The sequence below is a fragment of the Oncorhynchus mykiss genome, chromosome 18 (assembly GCF_013265735.2).
Source record: "Oncorhynchus mykiss isolate Arlee chromosome 18, USDA_OmykA_1.1, whole genome shotgun sequence".
NCBI lineage: Eukaryota > Metazoa > Chordata > Actinopteri > Salmoniformes > Salmonidae > Oncorhynchus > Oncorhynchus mykiss.
This window is the reverse complement of record NC_048582.1, coordinates 60,508,419-60,526,847: the sequence shown is the minus strand read 5'-3', so window position 1 is coordinate 60,526,847 and position 18,429 is coordinate 60,508,419. Positions and strand designations below refer to the sequence as shown.

Here is an 18,429-nt window from a genome sequence, read left to right as displayed (position 1 = left end):
TCTGTGTTTATAACTCTACAATCCCCATTGACATTCCTGACAACCAGCTAGCGTAAGATGATCATTCACAGGCTTAGGAGAAAGAGACACCAGGGAGCAGTACTTTCTAATATCCCAGTCTGGGGCATGACTTCATGCTGTTTTAATGTGGGCTGCTGTATCAGTCAATTGAAGAAGTTTTGCGCCCCCTATTGGTCTAGTAACATAACATACAGGTCCCAGAACTGCTGAGAATGTACAGTGCTGTAACGTCAACTGCCAAACATTTAGGATCCCTGGGGAATGATGTTACTTTAGTGACAGACTTCCTGTCACTGAACAAGATGATATTCAGATCTAGCTGGAGATTTACGGAGTCCGCATGATCCAAGTTTGTCTCAAAATAGATTTCCGTTTTGTTAAATCTTGTTGTTAAATGAAATGTTGGCCATTATTGTCTCTGTCATCCAATCAAGCAAAGCATGTAGTGTAACTCTGTCTGTCTGGCTGGCTGGGCAAGGTTCCAGTTGCTTCCCAAACAGTACTTCTGCTTTCCATGATTCGTGTTCAGTCTGTCATCAATTGGCTCCTAACCAATTGTGATTTGATCTGATTTGTGTTTATTTGGTCAAATATCCTCTTCCACTTCTGTCATCTTCGTACCTTTCCCTTTCCCCTGTGTTAATCAGAGCATCTAGTCATCCCTGGTGTCCATGTTGTTCTGTTTGACCAAGTCGATTGTGTTGTCCCATGTATTGTATCACATTACTGTAGCAGGTCAGCCTTGTTTTGTGATCTACATTTCAGTTGTCACTGTGAAGCTCTGTTCAAGTCCTGTCCATGTTCATCCTGTCCTTTTGTTAGGCTCTGAACCAGGCTCTGAACCAGGCTCTGAACCAGGCTCTGATCCAAGCCCTGATCCAGCCTCTGTCTGTCCTCTGTATGTATGGAGCATCTCGGTGTGACTGCTGATATACAGTACCAGTCAAAAGAAGGAAAGAAGTTCTACAAATTAACTTTTAACAAGGCACACCTGTTAATTGAAATGCATTCCAGGTGACTACCTCATGAAGCTGGTTGAGAGAATGCCAAGAGGGTGCAAAGCTGCCATCACGACAAAGGGTGGCTACTTTGAAGAATCTCAAATATAAAATATATTTTGATTTGTTTAACACATTTCTGGTTACTACATGATTCTATATGTTTTATTTCATAGTTTTGATGTCTTCACTATTATTCTACAATGTAGAAAATAGTAAAAATAAAGAAAAACCCTGGAATGAGTAGGTGTCCAAACTTTTGACGGGTACTGTAGGATCAGGTCTTATTTGTCCAAGTGACCTTATTCGTTGTGATCTAAAAGTCTAAACTGATCAGAAATCAGCCCTCATACTCTGAGATGCTTGATATATAAGTTACACCCCCTGGATCTGATCTTATCATAAAAGAACTACAGTGACAGATCACACTCACCTGGGCAATGTGTTCTATTGTCTAACACACACACACACCTGGGCAATGTGTTCTATTGTCTAACACACACACACACACACACACACACACACACACACACACACACACACACACACACACACACACACACACACACACATACACACACCTGGGCAATGTGTTCTGTTGTCTAACACACACACACACACACCTGGGCAATGTGTTCTATTGTCTAACACACACACACACACACACACACACACACACACACACCTGGGCAATGTGTTCTATTGTCTAACACACACACACACACACACACACACACTGAGCAATGTGTTCTATTGTTTAACTCTCTCACACACACCTGACCAATGTGTTCTATTGTCTAACTCTCTCTCTCACACACACACACACACACACACACACACACACACACACACACACACACACACACACACACACACACACCTGGGCAATGTGTTCTATTGTCTAACTGTAACCTCTCCACTATGACTTGAGCTCCTTCTTCCGTGGTCATTGTGTTCTCTCCTGACACAAAAGTTTCTTAAATCTTTGCAGACGCTATCAGAAACTACAGAAGATAATGAAGCCATGGTAAGCCCTCCCTTTCCCTTTCCCTTCCCCTCCCCAGTCAGATACCCTTGCTGGCTTTGTACTCTTCCCTCTAATCTACCCGGAAACTGAGTCTGCATGATTAAAACTCAGGCCTTGGTGTTTCTATTAAACTAATGGGAAACAACATGGCTGCCGTCGCCATCGCTGGCTTTCATCTTCAAATCAAACTTGTTTATTTTTGTTTATCTCTGGCTATGTTCCAAATGGCACCTTGTTCATGATATACTGCACTATTTTTAGTGAATAGTGTGCCATTTGGAACGCATATTCTGTATTCCATGTAACTGAAACATCTTTCTTCTCTTATTGTGCTTTCTGGCAATTTGAGGTTGAAAGGGAACTGAAGCTACAGTCTCTTGTTTCACGTGGGATGTTGTTTTTTAAGAGCACCATGACAACGATCCATAAAGAAACCCACAGTCCAAATTCAGAGATTCTTCTTCTTGGATTCTTGGTGCTCCTCCTAAACTTATAGCAATGGTGTTCAGGGGTGTATTCACTAGTAACCAAACAGAAACTAAACGGGCTGAAACAGGGAGGTACCTACCTGAACTTGTCCGATTTTAAAAACACTAGTTGTAATTGCAATGTTTGTATAATTTTTTTGGCTACGTTTTGCGCACTAATTAATACACCCCCACGTGTTGGGAACTTTTACTGTTGGGTGGTGGTGGGTGGTCATTGATGTCTCACGGCTGTCCTTTACATTAATATTCTGGCGTTCACCGTTCTCAACGCCATACATACTCACCCTGTAGAGACGTCATTCTGTTAGGCAACACTCTGAAGTCTCGTCAGCATGTCATTCTGTTAGGCAACACTCTGAAGTCTCGTCAGCATGTCATTTTGTTAGGCAACACTCTGAAGTCTCGTCAGCATGTCATTCTGGCATCTTTAACTTCTTTAGAGTGAACAGGTCTATGGTGTTCGAGAATTGTCATTTTAGAAGAACCATGTATATTATATTAACATGATGATTTCACACATCACGTCATGCCCACTGTCATGTGAAAATGCTAACTCACCCCAGTCTAACTGTGGACTGGGTACTACTAATGAATTATTACTAATGGGTGTGTCTGAGATGTGAGCCATGATGTTGTCTGTTCTGTTATTAACCCAATGTGTTAATTGGTTGTCCCTCTGTTGCCAAGCCTGTGAGGTGCCTGGTTCTGCCAGTGTCTTATTAACCAAATATTTGTTAGACAGGGTTTACATATTTCAGTAGATTTTTTTTTATGCCTAAAGTAAAACAAAATCTAATTGTATGTGTTGATAAAATGTGTTTGTACATATGACATGTTTAGTTTTCTTTAAACTTTGAAGATGACTTTCAAGTCATGCATTGGAGACTATTGGCCAACTTTATTAAATAACGAAGCACTAATAGAATCGGACTGCAGGGAGCAGTATTTACAAAATTTCCCACATCATATCAAGAGATGAAGGTCGCTGAGTTATATTTCAGGTTTATGATATGACTGTAATCACAGTTACGTAATTCAGAAAATGTAAAAAAAAAAAAAATAATCATTTATTTGACATAGTCTTCCTGTCATTTGAATATTTCTGTGAGATTTATGTAGGCGAATCATAGTCCTGTGAACTTCTATCGGAGGGATTGAACATAATAGATTGAAACACGTTGTATTCAGACCATTGGATAATTATCTTCCAGGAAGTAGCCTCGCTCGGCTCTATTGTGATGTTGACTCGTTTCTACTAACATCAATGTAATTGCATGAGACTGATTAATGAATGAGTGCTCCGTGGCTCTGCTGCCTTGTGCTTTCTGGCTCTTACTGGCTCTCTGGCGCCTCCTGTTGTTCCTGAAGGACTGAGTCATCTGTCTGCCCCATCAGGGACCGCAGTCCAGCGCCTCACCTTTCTGTGCCTTCAGCATACCTGGCTGTGGCTTCTCTCTCCTTTCCCCTCCTCTCTCCTCTCTCCTCTCCCTGAGACCAAGGCTATTGGCTGCTTTGCGCCGTGCAGCTGTACGTGTGTGTCGGTGTCAGTGGCAGAGATGTTTCTATTGGCTGTTGTTGTTGTGTTCCAGTTTTGGCGACTTATTGTCGTTCACGCTGACGGCGTTCGTGGAGCTCATGGACCACGGCATCGTCTCCTGGGATACCTTCTCTGTTGCCTTCATCAAGAAGGTGCCCGTCTGCTCACAAACTGTTTATAACATTGTAAACTGGTTCAACTGTTTATAACATTGTAAACTGGTTTAACTGTTGTTTTTTTAACATGTCCATGAAAACTGTCCTTGAGACTTCTAGTCCTTTAGACTTCTAGTCCTTTAGACTTCTAGTCCTTGAGACTTCTAGTCCTTGAGACTTCTAGTCCTTGAGACTTCTAGTCCTTGAGACTTCTTGTCCTTGAGACTTCTAGTCCTTGAGACTTCTAGTCCTTGAGACTTCTTGCGGCTACAAGGAGGATGTTGTATTGTGTTTGTAAACGTTCTATAAATGTATAAGAGGTAGAGCTCCCATAACCTCTGCATAATGATACCTATGGTTTTATTCAGGCTGTCTAGGTCTTAGGTAGAGCTCCCATAACCTCTGCATAATGATACCTATGGTTTTATTCAGGCTGTCTAGGTCTTAGGTAGAGCTCCCATAACCTCTGCATAATTATACCTATGATTTTATTCAGAATGTCTGTCTTGAATTCAGTTAAACCACCCCTCCTATCTGTCGCAGATTGCAGGTTACGTGAACAAGTCAGCCATGGACACGGCTGTGCTGCAGCGGTCTCTGGCCATCCTGGAGTCAATGGTGCTCAACAGTCAGGACCTCTACCAGAAGGTGGCGCAAGAGATCACAATCGGACAGCTTATACCCCATCTGCAGGGGTGAGTGAGAGCCGCACAGTCATCTATGTTATGTACCACAGATATACGTTGTCCCTAACTGCAGATCTAGGATCAGATTACCATAAAACACTAACCTATAGCAAGATTTTACTAAATACATTTGTGGCCTTATCAAGTGTCTCAGAGTAGGAGTGCTGAACTAATATCAGGTCCCCACATGTCCATATAACCTTTTACCTTATGATTTAAAAGGCAAGACTGATCCTAGATCAGCACTCCTACTCTTAGATGCTTGATACAGATGGCCCTTGGTCCTAGACCAGTAGTGGGGTAACTGTTTCATCCATGTTATATCTCTATTGATTTAATTAACTTAAACTCTCCAGTGTCCATGATTGGGAAGTACTCTTAAAACTTCTTTGGGATTGGTGTCCCGTCCACGGGACCGGTTGAGCTAACGTAGGTTAATTAAAATGAGGTTGTAAGTAACAAGAACATTTTCTAGGACATAGACATATCTGATATTTGCAGTGGACTGCACTGTCCAATTTACAGTAGCTATTACAGGGAAATAATACCATGCTATTGTTTGAGGAGAGTGCAACATTTTTAACATGAAAAATTATAAAGAAACAAATTAAGCACATTTGGGCAGTCTTGATACAAAATCTTTAACAGAAATACAATGGTTCATTGGATCAGTCTAAAACTTTGCACATACACTGCTGCCATCTAGTGGCCAACATCTAATTCACCTGGGCTGGAATAATACATTATGGCCTTTCTCTTGCATTTCAAAGATGATGGTACAAAAAAATACAAAATAAGTTGTTTATTTCTTTGTACTAGCTTTTATCGGATCTATAATGTTATATTCTTCTACATTCCTTTCACATTAAAACAAACTTCAAGTGTTTCCTTTCAAATGGTACCAAGAATATGCATTCCTTTTAACAGAAAGACCAGGGAAGTAAAGTAACCCTTTTGAGAAACATGGCAGATAAATACAATGGATGTGTCCCAAGTGGCACCCTATTCCCTATATAGTGGACTACTTTTGACCAGGGCCCACGGAAATCTGGTCAAAAGTAGTGCACTATATAGGGAATATGGTGCCATTTGGGAAGCATCCAACAGTATCTCTTTACCTGTAGTGTGTGATTGGTTCTGAACAGCATGGTTCTGTGTTATCCATCTAAGGACTGATCAGGACATTCAGACATACACCATCGCTGTGATTAACGCCTTGTTCCTCAAGGCCCCGGAAGACAAGAGACAGGTAGGTTACACACACTCAGATAGATAGAGATATCTATCTATCTCTATCTCTATATCTATACGTACAGGATATCCATACATACATACAGAGTAGTCACCAGGTAGTCACCTGGATTGCATTTCAATTAACAGATGTGCCTTGTTAAAAGTTAATTTGTGGAACTTCTTTCCTTCTTAATGCATTTGAGCCAATCAGTTGTGTTGTGACAAGGTAGTGTTGCTATACAGAAGATGGCCCTATTTGGTCAAATACCAAGTCCATATTATGGTAAGAACAGCTCAAATAAGCAAAGAGAAACGACATGAAGTTCAGTTAATCCGGAAAATGTCAGCAACTTTGAAAGTTTCTTCCAGTGCAGTCACAAAAACCATCAAGCGCTATGATGAAACTGACTCATGAGGACTGCTACAGGAAAGGAAGTTACCTCTGCTGAAGAGGAAAAGTTCATTAGATTTAACTGCAAATAAATGCAGTTAAAATAATAAACATCAACTGTTCAGAGGAGACTGAGTGAATCAGGCCTTCATGGTCAAATTACTGCAAAGAAACCACAACTAAAGGACACCAATAATAAGAAGACACTTGCTTGGGCCAAGAAACACAAGCAATGGACATTAGACCGGTGGAAATCTGTCCTTTATTCTGATGAGTCCAAATGTGAGATTTTTGGTTCCAACAGCCATGTCTTTGAGAGACGCAGAGTAGGTGAACGGATGACCTCTGCATGTGTGGTTCCCACCGGGAAGCAAGGAGGAGGGTTACGGTTAGAATTGGTGTTGGGGTTAGAATTCGGTTAAGGATTCGAGTTAGAAGATAGGGTTAAGGTAAGGGAAAATAAGATTTTGAATGGGACTGAATTGTGTGTCCCCACAAGGTTAGCTGTACAACACTGTGTGTGTATGTACATTATAGTCTTGTGTTTGTGTTTGCATGTTTTTGTTCATTCTAGTGTCACGTGTGGTGTGTCCCTGTCTGTTCGTATCCTTGTGTGCCCCTGTCGTCCTTGCCTTAAACGGTCCAGTAATACGTCTTCATATGGGGCGATCACTGTCCCCCTATACCTCTCTCCTGAATATCGATGAGCATCATAACACTGCATAGCCAAGCAGGACCCCTGTCCTCTCTATCCTAAATGGCACCCTATTCCCTATGTAGTACACTACTTTTGACCAAAGCCCTATGGGCCCTGGTAGAAAGTTGTGTGCTATGAAGGGACTAGGATCACACTCTCTCATCTCTCTCAGCTCTGATGACATCACCCACCGTTCTGCTCCGTGGGCTTGCCTATTACGCACTGGGCTCTGAGCCAATCAGACGAAGCCTAGCTGTCATCAGAAATGGGTCCACCCAATAGAGCGGAACGGGGTTAAAGATGCCTGATACACACTCGTCTCCCTTCCTTTGCAGCACATTAGGAGGAAGATAAAAAATGATCCATGCTCACATTAGTTTTTTCACATTTTTATCATTTCATATTTTTCCACAAAAAAGTGTTGACGTGTATTGAGCAATGGTGCGTCTTTGTTGCAGCTATAGACTACTGAAGGAAGTGGTAACTATATAACAACTAATGAATATGCATTTGTAATGTGATTCATACACTAATAAATACTATTTCATTTTATTAACATTTAGAAACATGTATCCGCATGGTAAGTCTTAAAAGGTATTATCATTTATAAGATTTGCAAACATTTACAATCATTTCTAAAGATTTGTAAGCATTTATAAAGGGTTATTCATCAATACGATCATAAAGTGTTACTGAGGAAGTAGACGTTGAGGTGTATTGTTGCAGGTGTAAACCAATCCAGTAGTTTACCTTTTTAGACCAAGTGTCAAACTCATTCCGCGGAGGGCCGCTGGTGTCTGCGGGATTTCGCTCCTCCATTGTACTTGATTAAACAATTTAAGGTCTCTAATTAGTAAGGAACTCCCCTCACCTGGTTGTCTTGGTCTTAATTGAAATGAAAAAACTCAATTGCAGCCACTCTGAATGAAATGAGTTTGACCCTGTTTTAGACTGACTACTACAAACATGACCTGTCTGTGTTGTAAAGCTATAGAGGAAGGCCAGCATATGTTAGACTAGAGCATCATCTCACTTGCAGGGTGAGAGACTGAAACAGCAGTTGGACACAAGTTAATGGGAACAAAAAGGTTTGGCTTTGTGTTTTTAAGTGTCAAGTCTCTTAATTTTGCTGACAGTCTGCCTTGTTACAAGAGTTGCTGCCTGCACCACTATCTGACATATACCTTCCTGCCTCTTTTCTGTCTCGAATCACCCTCTTCTTTTTTGCCTCTGACTCTTCTTTCCTCACTGCACTCGTAATGGTAGTTTGATGAGAGCAGTGTGAACATCCTTGATTGTCCTCTGACAGTAAGTGTACTTTGATTAGCGACCTTCTGTAGCCTCTCTAGCAGATTAAGTGTGTCATTAAAATGTCCCGGCCTTATATCAACCACCACCTGGCTGTGAAGTCTACTCATCCAGCGTAGACTCGGAGACACTTTATAGTCTAGAGAAGTTCATGGTGTCTCAGTGAAGAACATTGATATTTTGGGCACATAATCCACTTTTATTCTGATATAGAGCTTCCTGAAAGAACCATTTGTTTTCTGTGTAAGGGTATGTACATCATAATGTAACTGTGTGCTCACTTTCTCCCTCTCTCTCTCTCTCTCTCTCTCCCTCTCTCACATTCTCTCTTCCTTTTGGGCATTCTCTCTTTTTACATATCCTGTTCTCTATCCTCTCTCTCCCTTTCTTTCTTGCTCTTCTTTTCTCTTTTTACCTTCCTTTCTCTCTCTTTCTCCCTTTTTTCCCTCCCTCTCTGTCCGTTTCTGTCTGTCTCTGTCTGTGTAGGAGATGGCCCACATTCTAGCCCAGAAGCAGCTGCGTTCCATAATACTAAGTGTAAGTGTTTCCAGTAATCCCCTCCATCTGTACCTCTCCTCTGCATCACTTGTTTCTCACTCTCTGTCTCTCTCTCGTCTCTCTGTTGCTCCTTCTCGTTCTCTCCCTTTCCTCGCCCCCTCTCCCTTTCCTCGCTCCATCTCCTGTAATCTCTTTTCTCTCCCTCTTTCTCTATTCACTCTCTATATCCCTGTAAATGTATTTCCTTTGCTTTTTCTTCTTCTCCCTCTCTTCTCTAGAACGTGATCCGGAGCCCTAAGCCAATCAATGATGAGATGGCCCACCAGCTGTACGTGCTGCAGGTTCTGACCTTTAACCTCTTAGAGGACCGCATGATGACCAAGATGGACCCTCAGGACCAGGTACAATAGGCCTCTCAACTCGATGTCCCTCGAGAGCTGTTGGGCACATAGGCCTTATCAAATAGTATTTACCAGTGAAATATCCACAAATGAATCTATTTTTTTTGTTCCAAGCACCCTTTTTATAGGTTTTCCCAAGAGTATAAGAGATTAGCACGTTCTCTCTCTACCTGTGAATTATCAGTGAAATGTGGAAGTACTATGTAAGGATAGTTACCTTGGAATAATGCCTATGTAATGATTTGCCAATTTTGATGTATATCGAACATTAGGAACACCTTCCTCATATTGAGAATAGCCTCAATGCGTCGGGGCATGGACTCTACAAGGTGTCGAAAGTGTTCCACAGGGATGCTGGCCCATGTTGACTCCAATACTTCCCACAGTTGTCTCAAGTTGACAGGGTGTTCTTTGTGTGGTGGACCATTCTTAATACACATGGAAAATTGTTGAGTGTGAAAAACCCAGCAGCGTTGTAATTCTTGACACAAACTGGTGCGTCTGGCAATACTACCATACCCTGTTCAAAGACACTTAAGTCTTTTGTATTGCTCATTCACCAACTGAATGGCACTCATACACAATCCATGTCTCAATTGTCTCCAGGCTAAAAATCCTTCTTTAACTTGTTTCCCCCCCTTCCTCTACATTGATTTGAAGTGGATTTAGCAAGTGACACCAATAAGGGATCATAGCTTTCATCAGGGCAGTCTGTCATGGAAAGAGTTAATGTTTTGTATACTCAGTGTATGTCTTAATGTTTTTGTCCTCTTCTATCTGCCTAGGCCCAAAGAGACATCATCTTTGAGCTGCGCAGGATTGCGTTCGACGTGGAATGTGAGCCGAACAACAGTGGCAGCATCGAGAAGAGAAAGTCCATGTACACCCGTGACTACAAGAAACTAGGTTTCATTGTAAGTTATACACACACGCACACACACAACCGCGACTGGGCTTCAAGAAACTAGGTTTCATCTTGTCATGTCATTCTCAACGGTCGTAACCTTCTCGGATGTGCAGAAACCCCAGCCTTGCTCATTATTATATTATTAATGATTATGGTTTAATCATTTATTTACTAGTTAACTAAATAATAACACAGAAGACGCGCGCACACACACTTACATAAAGACAAAGGTCCCTAGTGGACTGACAAAATATGTTGGCTTATACACAACAAATGAAGAGGGGCAGGGAGGAGAGAGAGAAAGTACACTCATCGTGGATACATTCTAAGACTGTCCTCACATTAATCACATACCTTGCACATGAACAGTCACCTGTTTGGAATGAGAAATCATGAATGTATATATGTGTTGAATGCTGCTCACCGTTTCTCTGTCGGAACTAGCCCTCCTGAAGAATGTTGGTTTGGCCTTTCAGTGGCACGTTTGTAAGGCTCTTGGGTATCCCCCCCTTTTCGATCTTCTTACATCTCTTCACTCTTGATGATGCTCATAGGATGATGGTTAGCCAGCCGTGTCGACGGTTTCCCTCTGGGATGAGACTAGGAGCATACAGTGATTTGAGACTTGTAGCAGGATGGTCTGGTTTGCAGTGTAGTATGTTCGCTTTTCTCGATATCTAGCAGCTAATCAGCCGTACCAGTGATTTGTCTAGGAAGTGAGCTTCTAGCCTATACCTCGTGTTGATTATTCAGGATTTAGACCACTTTACATGCACAGCAGCAACCAGGCAATGTTCTGGTCTGATATGTTCATTCTTAGCCAGTCCTTTTAAGCACTCTGGTCGAAAAGGGCAGTTCCATCACACTGACACACTTTTCTGACCTCACTCGGGGCGTGGCTAGTTACTGTGCAAAGTATTCTCAAAAACAAGTATCTTATTAGAAAACTAAAATCACATTTTTATCTTCACAACATATTGAATGAAAGCTTGACAGATACAGGGAGTATCCTTTCCAAGTTACAGTATTTGGTCCATACAGTTTTTAATAACAAACAATATGACATTCGTTTTCTACATCTACCCACTGACCATTCCCCACGTCCTTCTGTTAAAAATATTGTTCCAATATTCACTTTTTGGATGTTCAGAGTTTTGGGCGGGCAAACGTCTCTCTAGACAAAGGCATTAATTTGGTTGATACTAAAGGGTAGAGAGAGAGTTCTCTCCATCTTAAATTTACGACCGGGTGTGCAGTTGTCAAAACCCACACAGTTCCCTCCTCCCCCCTTTGCGGGTGGGAGAGGGTCTGGTTATTTTCAGCCACTGCCAAGCTTATCTGACCCATTGTGATCCTCACAGGACAGTCATGACACTCTGCATCCCCAAAACTTCAGCTGTTGGACTAACTAGATTAGTTTTGGTCTCAGTACAGCAGACCCATAGGCAAGACATGTTCCTCAGTAGTGGAGCTCTTTCCCTAAACTAGTAGAAAGAGGACTTGGGACACTGTCAGATAAGGGGATGACATGGCAGCTGAATCCAACCCTGTGTGTCTTTGATGTGATAACACAACTATGCAGAAACTCACATTCTTCAGGAACACGCAAACCTTCTGGCTCTAAAGCTTCACAGGACCACAGCCACGTCAAACAGTACACACACACACCAGAAGACTACAGCTATGCCCCCGGGGACTGTTGTTAATTGGTTTAGAAGATGACATGATGCACTCTGTGCTCCATCTGTGTCTGAGAGGAGGGAGGAGGTACTGTGGACTCCATATTGTAGAGTGCTTGATGTCTATATATGCGAGAGAGAATTAGGCCGATACCCGCTAATTATCAAAATCCATAAAATAGACGTTAAATTCTACAACCACCTAAAAGGAAGTGATTCCCAAACCTTCCATCACCTACAGAGTGATGAACCTGGATAAGAGTCCCCTAAGCAAGCTGGTCCTGGGGCTCTGCTCACAAACACAAACAGACCCTACAGAGCCCCAGGACAGCAACACAATTAGAGCCAACCAAATTACGAGAAAACAAAAAGATAATTACTTGACACAGTGGCATAATACCTGAGGGGGAGGGGGAGAGGTTTCTCTCCCCCCTCTTTCTGTCTTCTATCTCTCTACCTCCCTTCTCTCTCTGGGTGTGTAGTTTCTGAGCTGTAGCATATTGCTGCCGTATCCATGGTGAGGGGGAACTAAGCCCTTCATTTCCTCTCTAAGTCCCTGAGCCGTTAGGGGCTCTGCGGCTCGCTAAGACCCCAGTGTGCTGCCCTAAGATAAGGCCTGACTTCATTTCCTCCAGTGGTTTGGAAAACCTCAGAAAATATCTCTTTACTTTACATGCTTGTACACACACACTTGCGCACATGCAAGCACGAACACATGAAAGCATGCGTGTGCGCACACACACAAACGTCGGCATGTTTTCACACACAGTTTTAAGGGGACTGTCTGGTAACGTTGATCTAGTGCTGTATTTAGAGTGCAGTAGTCTGAGAGAGTGTATTAGTCTCCTAGGTAGATCTGGCCTGTGGCTCTTCAAGAGAACGTGGGTTTAGTTGGACTTTTGCTTCAAATGTTGTGAAGGTTATGTAAAAGAGGGTGGTTCTTCCATTCTGTCTGTGAAGCTGATGGCGGTCAGGAACAATTACATAGCTGGATCTCTGTGACCCCATCCATGTCTCTCTCTGTCATTCTCATTCTATCTCCTCTCCTTCATTTTCAGACATGGTACGGTGCTAGTCTACCAATCAACCTTGTCTTATTTAGTGTTCTGACTCATTCTTGTCTTGTTCAAACATGTTTGTCTGATGACTTACCTCCTTGCTCTCTCTCTCTCTCTCTCTCTCTCTCTCTCTCTCTCTCTCTCTCTCTCTCTCTCTCTCTCTCTCTCTCTCTCTCTCTCTCTCTCTCTCTCTCTCTGTCTCTCTCTCTCTCTCTGTCTCTCTCTCTCTCTCTCTCTGTCTCTCTCTCTCTCTCTGTGTCTCTCTCTCTCTCTCTGTGTCTCTCTCTCTCTCTCTCTGTCTCTCTCTCTCTCTCTCTGTCTCTCTCTCTCTCTCTCTGTCTCTCTCTCTCTCTCTCCGTCTCTCTGTCTGTCTGTCTCTCTCTCTGTCTCTCTGTCTGTCTGTCTCTGTCTCTGTCTCTGTCTCTCTCTCTGTCTCTGTCTCTGTCTCTCTGTCTCTCTCTGTCTCTGTCTCTCTGTCTCTGTCTCTGTCTCTCTCTCTGTCTCTCTCTGTCTCTCTCTGTCTCTCTCTCTCTGTCTCTCTCTCTGTCTCTGTCTCTCTCTCTGTCTCTGTCTCTCTCTCGCTGTCTCTGTCTCTGTCTCTCTCTCTCTCTCTCTCGCTGTCTCTGTCTCTCTCTCTGTCTCTGTCTCTCTCTCTGTCTCTGTCTCTCTCTCGCTGTCTCTGTCTCTCTCTCTGTCTCTGTCTCTGTCTCTGTCTCTCTGTCTCTGTCTCTCTCTCTGTCTCTGTCTCTCTGTCTCTGTCTCTCTCTGTCTCTGTCTCTCTCTGTCTCTCTCTCTGTCTCTCTGTCTCTGTCTCTCTGTCTCTCTCTGTCTCTCTCTCTGTCTCTCTCTCTGTCTCTGTCTCTCTCTGTCTCTCTCTGTCTCTCTCTGTCTCTGTCTCTCTCTGTCTCTCTCTGTCTCTGTCTCTCTCTGTCTCTCTCTGTCTCTCTCTGTCTCTCTCTCTCTCTCTGTCTCTCTCTGTCTCTCTCTGTCTCTCTCTGTCTCTCTCTGTCTCTCTCTCTGTCTCTCTCTCTGTCTCTGTCTCTCTCTCTCTCTCTGTCTCTCTGTCTCTCTGTCTCTCTGTCTCTCTCTCTCTCTGTCTCTCTGTCTCTCTGTCTCTCTCTCTCTCTGTCTCTCTGTCTCTGTCTCTGTCTCTGTCTCTCTCTCTCTCTCTCTCTCTCTCTGTCTCTCTGTCTCTGTCTCTGTCTCTCTCATCAGAACCATGTGAACCCTGCTATGGACTTCACTCAGATTCCTCCTGGGATGCTGGCTCTGGATAACATGCTGTACTTCGCCAGACACCACCAGGATGCCTACATCAGGGTTAGTAGCTCTCTTTCTCCCCCCCCCCCCCTCTCACTCCTAGATTCCCTGGGCTCTATCCAGGCAGTCTGTCTGATGAAACACCATGCCAATATGTAGCCTTGGAACTGAGTCAACCCAATACTATGGCATATGGCTACGTTTAACAAATCTACACATTCACTGGAGAGAAAAGAATCCTGCCCATTTTTTTCGTCCGTTTCCTAGTTCCAGTGACAAAGAAAATACATTTGATACTAGGACGCAACTTAATCAAATCAAGTTTATGTATTAATCCTGAATTAGTTTAGCTCAGCCTAAACTGTGGGCAGGTGGCATTGGTTTGGTTAGTGGGCATCCCATGCCTATGAGTGATTATTCGTGTGTGTGCCTGCCCGCCTGTGTGTGTCCTTGTAGAAGGGCAGTGAATGGCTGGTGAAAATAAATGGGGAATTTAAAGGGTGGTGGCGTAGTGTCCATCTAATATTAAACCTAACGCACACACGCCACACATGAATATACAGGCCCTTCCCTCTCCTCTGCCCGCTGCTGTAACGAAACAACCACCAATTTCTCAAATTAAACTGTCACCACGACGATGATAAGGATGCTAATGGTTTCCGGTGTAGGCTTGTCGCTGCGGCAACGTTATAATTGGAGTGAGGTTTTTTTTACATGGGGAATTGATTTATGAATGAACCACGCCATGTGCAAGTGGACCGTTTAAGGTTCAAACAAGGTTAAAATGTATGAGAGGCTTTCGCAATGGTAATGTTTACTTAGAAGGAAAGACATATTTTAATCAAATCAATGTCACATTGAGATTGGAATGTCTTTGAGATTTGACATTGGCGGTAGATAACATGCAGTATAATGACTGATACTGTAATAACCTACGATATCTGCTGTCCTTAGTCTGACCTCTGGATGGGGCTGTAGTAGAGTGGGTCAAGAGCTTCAAGTTCCTCAGTGTCCGCATCACTAAAGATCTATTATGGTCCAAACACACCAGCACAGTCATGAAGAGGGCACAACAATGCCTCTTCCACCTCAGGAGGCTGAAAAGATTTGGCATGGGCCCTCAAATCCTCAGTTTGACAGCTGCACCACTGAGAGTGTCGTGGAGAATTGTCTCAGAAATACACTGCTCAAAAAATAAAATAACTAAAATAACACATCCTAGATCTGAATGAATGAAATATTCTTATTAAATACTTTTTTCTTTACATAGTTGAATGTGCTGACAACAAAATCACACAAAAATTATCAATGGAAATCAAATTTATCAACCCATGGAGGTCTGGATTTGGAGTCACACTCAAAATGAAAGTGGAAAACCACACTACAGGCTGATCCAACTTTGATGTAATGTCCTTAAAACAAGTCAAAATTAGGCACAGTAGTGTGTGTGGCCTCCACGTGCCTATATGACCTCCCTACAACGCCTGGGCATGCTCCTGATGAGGTGGCGGAAGGTCTCCTGAGGGATCTCCTCCCAGACCTGGACTAAAGCATCCGCCAACTCCTGGACAGTCTGTGGTGTTGGTGGATGGAGCGAGACATGATGTCCCAGATGTGCTCAATTGGATTCAGGTCTGGGGAACGGGTGGGCCAGTCCATAGCATCAATGCCTTCCTCTTGCAGGAACTGCTGACACACTCTAGCCACATGAGGTCTAGCATTGTCTTGCATTAGGAGGAACCCAGGGCCAACCGCACCAGCATATGGTCTCACAAGGGGTCTGAGGATCTCATCTCGGTACCTAATGGCAGTCAGGCTACCTCTGGCGAGCACATGGAGGGCTGTGCGGCTCCCCAAAGAAATGCCACCCCACACCATGACTGACCCACCGCCAAACCGGTAATGCTGGAGGATGTTGTAGGCAGCAGAACGTTCTCCACGGCGTCTCTAGACTGTCACGTCTGTCACGTGCTCAGTGTGAACCTGCTTTCATCTGTGAAGAGCACAGGGCACCAGTTGCGAATTTGACAATCTTGGTGTTCTCTGGCAAATGCCAATCGTCCTGCACGGTGTTGGGCTGTAAGCACAACCCCCACCTGTGGACATCGGGCCCTCATGCCACCCTCATGGAGTCTGTTTCTGACCGTTTGAGCAGACACATGCACATTTGTGGCCTGCTGGAGGTCATTTTGCAGGGCTCTGGCAGTGTTCCTCCTGCTCCTCCTTGCACAAAGGCGGAGGTAGTGGTCCTGCTGCTGGGTTGTTGCCCTCCTACGGCCTCCTCCACGTCTCCTGATGTACTGGCCTGTCTCCTGGTAGCGCCTTCATGCTCTGGACACTACGCTGACAGACACAGCAAACCTTCTTGCCACAGCTCGCATTGACGTGCCATCCTGGATGAGCTGCACTACCTGAGCCACTTGTGTGGGTTGTAGACTCCGTCTCATGTTACCACTAGAGTGAAAGCACCGCCAGCATTCAAAAGTGACCAAAACATCAGCCAGGAAGCATAGGAACTGAGAAGTGGTCTGTGGTTATCACCTGCAGAACCACTCCTTTATTGGGGGTGTCTTGCTAATTGCCTATCATTTCCAACTGTTGTCTATTCCATTTGCACAACAGCATGTGAAATGTATTGTCAATTAGTGTTGCTTCCTAAGTGGACAGTTTGATTTCACAGAAGTGTGATTGACTTGGAGTTACATTGTGTTGTTTAAGTGTTCCCTTTATTCTTTTGAACAGTGTATAATACTCTTACAAGAACTTGTGAATTCAATCCACACTTTAATACAAAGTAGCAAAACTGAGCCCTTCCATGGAAGGATCCTATCACAAACATAACAGGGCCGAGCCCCTCCATGGAAATAGACTAAATTCTCATATTACAGAGTCCTGCCTTTATAGGATTCTGTCTTTGTATAACATATAGAGTCCCCTCCCTCTATGAAAATAGCTTCCCTTGACCTTTCTCCATTATTTTATTTTCATCTCCGAGCTTGCTCACGCCCACTAACGCTCATATCTGCTTTTAGTTAGGTTATGTTGGTAGAACTCCTTTCACATCCCAAAAATAATGTATGCATTGCACGCTTATGTTTTACGTGTTAGTCATCAGGTATCTTGCTTCCATCTTTCTTCCTGTATCCTTTTGACCATAGTATGTCCAGCTGTCATACATGTATGTATGGTCTTGGTTGAGGTTCAGAAGGTTCAGAAGACTACTGAACAGTTAATCAAATGTCTACCCGGACTATTTGCATTGACCCATTTTGTATGTCTCTATTTTTCTTTACACCAGCCCTATGCACACTCACTGGACTCTAGCCACACACTCACACATACTACACACACACACACACACACACACTTTCACACTCATCACATATGCTGCTCCTACTCTGTTTATTAACTATCCTGATTGCCAAGTCTGTTTTACTCCTCCCCACATGTACATATTATCTCAATCACCTCAACTCTCTCGTACCCCAGCACATTGACTCGGTACCTGTACTCCTTGTATATAACCTCGTTATTTTTATTGTGTTGCTATTTTTTATTTTTTTGCAAATTATTCTTACTATTTAACTCTGCATTGTTGGGAAAGGGCTGGTAAGCATTTCACTGTTAGTCTACACCTCTTGTATTTCGGTACATGTGACAAATAAAATTGGATTTGATTTTGATTGAATTAAGATGGTACCATGGAGATAGGATAATCCAGTTAGCTGTGTCCCAGTTCCTTGTCCTGTTGGTGACCTTCTGCTGCCTCTGGTTTCTCTATCCCGCTCTGACTCTCTCCATGAGAATCATCTCTGTCAACTATGACCTCAGTGTGTGGTTTCACTGGATTAATAGGTCAAGGGTCACACGGTTCCAGTTCATTAAAGGCCCTTGTTGAGATCTGTCTGTCTCTGTATGCATGTCTGTATGTATTTTATGTTTGTCTGTGTCTGTCTGTGCCTGTCTGTCTGTGCCTGTCTGTCTGTGCCTGTCTGTCTGTGCCTGTCGGTCTGTGCCTGTCGGTCTGTGCCTCTCTGTCTGTGCCTGGGTAGCTGTTAAACACTTGACAAAAGTATTTGCAAAAA

At 43.4% G+C, this 18,429-nt stretch overlaps 1 protein-coding gene across 6 annotated transcripts in view; it reads left to right on the top strand.

The window, feature by feature from the left end:
* LOC110496650 (engulfment and cell motility protein 1) overlaps positions 1-18,429 on the top strand; it is a 178,870-nt gene that overhangs the window by 77,071 nt on the left and 83,370 nt on the right. For 3 of the 6 annotated variants that reach the window (XM_036953429.1, XM_036953431.1, XM_036953430.1), the window contains 9 exons: positions 2,011-2,046; positions 4,124-4,223; positions 4,770-4,921; positions 6,083-6,161; positions 8,500-8,541; positions 9,028-9,078; positions 9,318-9,440; positions 10,226-10,354; positions 14,300-14,404. In XM_036953429.1, coding sequence (XP_036809324.1) covers positions 2,011-2,046; positions 4,124-4,223; positions 4,770-4,921; positions 6,083-6,161; positions 8,500-8,541; positions 9,028-9,078; positions 9,318-9,440; positions 10,226-10,354; positions 14,300-14,404 — 817 coding nt within the window. The remainder of the gene's footprint in view (positions 1-2,010; positions 2,047-4,123; positions 4,224-4,769; positions 4,922-6,082; positions 6,162-8,499; positions 8,542-9,027; positions 9,079-9,317; positions 9,441-10,225; positions 10,355-14,299; positions 14,405-18,429) is intronic. The other 3 variants (XM_036953432.1, XM_036953433.1, XM_036953435.1) reach the window with 3 other exon arrangements.